This window comes from Opisthorchis viverrini (assembly GCF_000715545.1).
Source record: "Opisthorchis viverrini unplaced genomic scaffold opera_v5_1285, whole genome shotgun sequence".
Taxonomy (NCBI): Eukaryota; Metazoa; Platyhelminthes; class Trematoda; order Opisthorchiida; family Opisthorchiidae; genus Opisthorchis; species Opisthorchis viverrini.
In genome coordinates this window covers 1-4,960 of record NW_008753135.1, presented here as the reverse complement: position 1 = coordinate 4,960, position 4,960 = coordinate 1, and the positions used below count along the sequence as shown (strand labels likewise).

General features: G+C 46.4%; 1 protein-coding gene across 1 annotated transcript; it reads left to right on the top strand.

Annotated features, from left to right (window-relative positions):
• Positions 1 to 856: 856 nt before the first annotated feature.
• Positions 857 to 4,416, top strand: T265_15841 (hypothetical protein; the record flags this gene model as incomplete). The annotated part of the gene is made up of 4 exons (XM_009179227.1): positions 857 to 972; positions 1,533 to 1,559; positions 3,759 to 3,901; positions 3,997 to 4,416. Coding segments are annotated over 4 exons (705 nt in total), but the record flags the coding sequence as incomplete, so codon positions are not given.
• Positions 4,417 to 4,960: the final 544 nt, after the last annotated feature.

Below are 4,960 nucleotides of genomic sequence, written 5' to 3'. Positions count from 1 at the left end.
TTTTGTTCAAAGTCAGTGAATGTTGAATTCCACTCAAATCGGGTTAGCCGTATGAATCGATACAGAATTGATTTTTAGGGAAAACAAATAATCGATTTGGCTTCAGCCGCCTGGTCTAACTACGAGGTAGAATACCTGACAGTTGCTGTTTTAAAAGTTCATACTCTGTATAATGTTTTTTCTCGGTGTCTTTACTTCATCATTTCATCAAGCGTTGATCGAAGGAATGAGAATGGACGAATTCAGTTTACTGACTTAGTAGCGTTTGTAACGTTGCTTCAGACATCCACCAAGCTTCCACGTACACCAGCTGTGATCGGCGATGGAAAGCCTATGTTATCAGGCATGTTCCTGTTTTGTTAGTACGCGACAGATCGTCCGCAGCGGCGCAAACGCCATGGTCACGAGCTTTCATTGAGTTGGCATAGGCGTCCTCTACAAAACTGTGGAGAGACTTGAACCTTATAACTTCGGCCGACCCTTTTGTGATCCAAGTTCCGTGATGTGTCAGAAAGAAGCCTTTGTCTGGCGATCGTGCAGTCTCTGCTCCATCTGAGCAGCGACAGAAGAACAAGATAGTTTGCGGTGGCCGCTACACTTTCGGATGACAGTAGCGGATAAATGAATGTACAAATTCACAACCGCATCGGAAAGGCACGCATCGTGCAACTGAGTAGATGCAACCTTTGACTCATGGCTTTCTGTGATCGTCCTTGACGCATTGATGGTTTCATAGTTTGGGGCAGGCATATGGTTACAATTTTAAGATGCTCTGAATTAGGTGAGGCCTACAGGAATGTCACACAGTAAACAGTATTGGGTTGACATTTGCTGTTTACTCAAGTTCGCTCACCTTCTCCTCTTTCCTCTCACTGCGTTCTTGTCTTCAGTGGGCAACGTGCAGGTCACCTGCTACCGCATCTTGAACGCATTGTACAAACTGGGGACTACAAGTTCGAAACATGCCAGTCGGTAAGCCTGTCAATCAAAGTTTGAAATTAGATCGAATGTGGTAACTGAACCATCATGGCACTGTGTAGATGACTTTCATCTTTCATCCGGAGTAATGATTGAGGAAAAACGATTGCTCACTTGGAGACTGTCAGAGAACAGCGTCTTAATTCCCGTTCCGTTAGGGGCAAGCCACTGCCGTTTATCGATCGAGGAGGCATATGAACACCTTGGATTCATCGTGAACATGACATTACACTCTCTCCTCCTGCTTTTCATGTATTAATTTCCGTGGTTAAATCTCAAGTTCGGTTAAGTGTAAGCTAGGATGACGACATGGCGCTCACTTGCTGAGTTCCAAGAAGAGCGAAATCGGCAGTTGCCGAAAAAGTTCCTTCCATCGTTGGGTTCGTTCTCACTGGTAGTGCTCTCCTGATCCCCGAGCTGGACTATGAGAAATCTTCATTCGAATTGATCGAAAGTATGGTTTGTCAAGATTACCTAATCTCTGTTTGTATCGATGCGTTTTCTTTGCGTTACCTGATTCATCCATTCATTCTGTGTATTTTCGTGTTTTTCAGAGGCAGTTTTATGGAGGAATTGAACAGGTAAGTTGTTCTACATGCAATGTCTATTGCATGATGAACGAAGTATTCCACTGTACTTAGGTCTGGCACAACATGAGGGGAGTTTGAGGTTGCATAACTGCAGTGGCACAACAGAAAAGCCTGAGTTGGGTTCGGACGAGGGACCTTCCGGTCAGCGACTCCTTGCTTTATTCGTCCGACTATTCTGAACCCCTTGCTTACTCATTCCTTGTACGAACTACACACTTTGGGAGTATAGTATTATGTTTTCGACTCACACACACACCTGATAGCTTTCGCTTCTTGTTTCCTCAGGAGAAAAAAGTCCTGCGTACTAAAATGTAAAAACGTATCAAAATAACAGATATGAGCCCTTTTATGGCCATCCTTCCGTTGTGGCTCTTTTCGTTTCGCTTACATTGACTGGCACATCTATTCCAGTTTAAAATTCTGAATAAGTTAAATTTTTATCAAATGTTATACCACTGTAGTATATGAATAAGCAAGTCGGAAGCACACAACCGGCAAGCTTCTGTCAGTTGTAGATAACTACTGGCTACTAAACTCAAGTTTCTCTCCTGTTGGACCTCAACGCAATCCGTATTCTTGTCTTTGATGCAAGAGCGCCAGTGACTGCATGATCGGGCCATTTCCGCCAATGTCATGGACCATTGGTGAATGGAGTCCCGGGTTCTCATCCAGGGAAGTGCTAGCTGCCGACCCGACTAAGCTGACTGGTTAGTGTTTTCGTACTTCGTTGCCAGGTCATACACTGTCCACCGGGATTTGATCTCGGGGTACCCGAAGTGCGAAGCAATCATGTCAGTTCACGTTGAATGCGATTGTGTTATCACGTCCGAACAAGCCAGTATGTTCGTGCCTAAGGATTGCATGAAGAATAACCGAAATGGCTGCGTCAGTACACGAAGAGGGCTGTCCAGACAATAGCTTTGTGAAAGCAAACCACAGAGGTCTCCCAGTCGCTCACAAGTCTCCGCAAATTCAACGGTCCATAGGGCTACTCAGCACTGGAATTTCTGATTCATACAAAGTTGTGCTTCAAAGGTGCAACGGAATGAATGAATATCATCGAGCATACTACGAGAACGATGGATTGTACGAATACGATCGAATTCCTGCTCGAAAAATCACGTGATGGCAAATGGTAATCTGAACAGCTGTGCAAGTGCTTGCATCCGATCTGGGAATATAGTCACGGAAGATATGGTAACGAAAAAACAAACAAAAATCTGATCGAACCAACGTGAGGAAAAAAAATTATCGACTAACGATAAGACATGTGTCGTTTAGGATCTTCTCATGGCCTACTCGGCTTGGCGACATGGCTCAAGTGGTTAGAGCGCGAATTTACTGACCGGAAGGTCCGTGGTTTGAACCCGACCTCTACCTTTCGACTTCCCCTGTCTAGGCTTGGGCAACCTGGCAGTATCCCGGCCCTCGTGCTTCCTTCGGGTAGCATGGTAATTAGGCACCGGAAGGTGTTACAGCCGGGAGATTCTACTCAACTACTCGAATATGTATTGTCCTAACATGACTGCCTCAGAAGGGCCTCCCTTATCATCTTTGTACTTAAGACTAAAATAATATATGTTACAGCTTATGCAGTCTGAGTTGCACCATTATACAGTCGTTTTTGACTTGCAGGACCGCAGAAACTACCTTTAGACCATGAACTGATTCTTGGATAGACTCCGTACTGCGAAGTTTGTAAGAATGTGTGGATACTTTTGTACGCCCACTCGTGTGAACTTTTCCCTCCCTGAGTCCACCCTTTGAGCAGCACTCATTTGGTCTTCACTGAGTAGACAGTACTCTGTATGTAGGGGAGAACCACGGAAGACACCGTCATACTTCATGGTCGTCGGAATAAGACAGACTCTAAAGCGGGGTGTATTGGAAACGACGTGTATTTAGTTGAGTTCTGCTGGTATGTTGCAATCTAACAGAATTAAGCGCCCACTAACCGAAGCCCATTTAGCTCGCAGTTGCCTTGGTCATTCTCACATAACATTGCAATCTAACAGAATTAAGCGCCCACTAGCCGAAGCCCATTTAGCTTGCCTTGGTCATTCCCACATAACAACACCGAGGCATGAGACATCTTCGGCTTGATGCCGCTTCGCAGCGAATGATGTAAGTTCATACTGAACTGGAGGCGCCGTGTTACTACATATCGCGTTTGATTTGAATATTTTTCAGACATCGTGCCCAAATCGGAGATTGCCTTGCTGCGTTGGCCGGTGCTTTCCCAGTGGCCTTCTTGGAACCGGATCTCAACCGTAACAATCCACTTTCCATTACGTACAACAACACCGGTGGCGACTATAGCCTTGAAGCACGCGGTAGGTCATCGGTGTGGTGGGACCTCGTACTCATGTGAATTGAGTATTTTGTTTGTTGAAACAGGAAATAAACGCTACTTTCCCTCCCCCCACAGATGTACTCGGTGAACTGTCTAAAACATTGGTCGGGCTACCAGAAATCATCCGACAAGTGGAATGCTTGGCCGACTCCGGGGTCTCTGGTGCCGCTGAAGCCCCACATCTCATCGAGGTGACCCTACCCATGCTGTGCTCGTATCTGCCGACCTGGTGGCGCAAAGGCCCTGAGTGTATGAAACAGTATGGCTTCGAAGGCTTGAGACGTTCACCTTCGGACGAAGCGCAAGCCATGGATCCGACAGCTGCTGAAAGAGAAATGCAGGTGAAGGCAGCGTTACCCGAGCGTTTGGCCAGCATTGTCGCTCCACTGACGACAGTCACGGCTGACCTGATGAACCGAGTGCTGGGAAGTGTGTTGCAGTTGATCCAAAACAATATCGATTCGCCTCATGCCCCTTGGATGACCCGCATCGCAAGTAAGTCGGTAGCCACACTGCTTAAGCGCCAGCGAGTTCACTTTGTTGTCGTACCACATCTTCTATAGAGGTACTTTGATTTTTTCACTCGGAAGCTATTTTTTAACACCGGTCCAGACAGCGTTGTACGGTACGTCAGTCTCACAGCTCACGTACTATCCTACTGGCCTGGAGCACAGGAAGCTGCTAGTCCAGCTTGGCTCATACGCTTTTTACCCGTTCGCTCACCGCGGTCAGTATGCTACCACATACAGCATCTGAGTTCGTTGAGGAGTCTGACCACAATTTCTACTTGAATCCTCGCCGTAGATCTGACTAAATGCCCTGTACAGAATAACCTGGACCTTCCTCTTCCAAACTTTTAATTCGCCCGGGTGATCTACAGAACTTTCAGGGTTGATCATTTGCTGATCTGAAGATGTGCTGAGTCCACGGCTTCTATGAAAAGTCACTTCGAACAGCAGCTCCTGTCAATTCATGGGATTCATCACACTGACTTTAATCTCTATGAGGCTAGGAAAGAGCACCGTTTGGCCATCAAAGC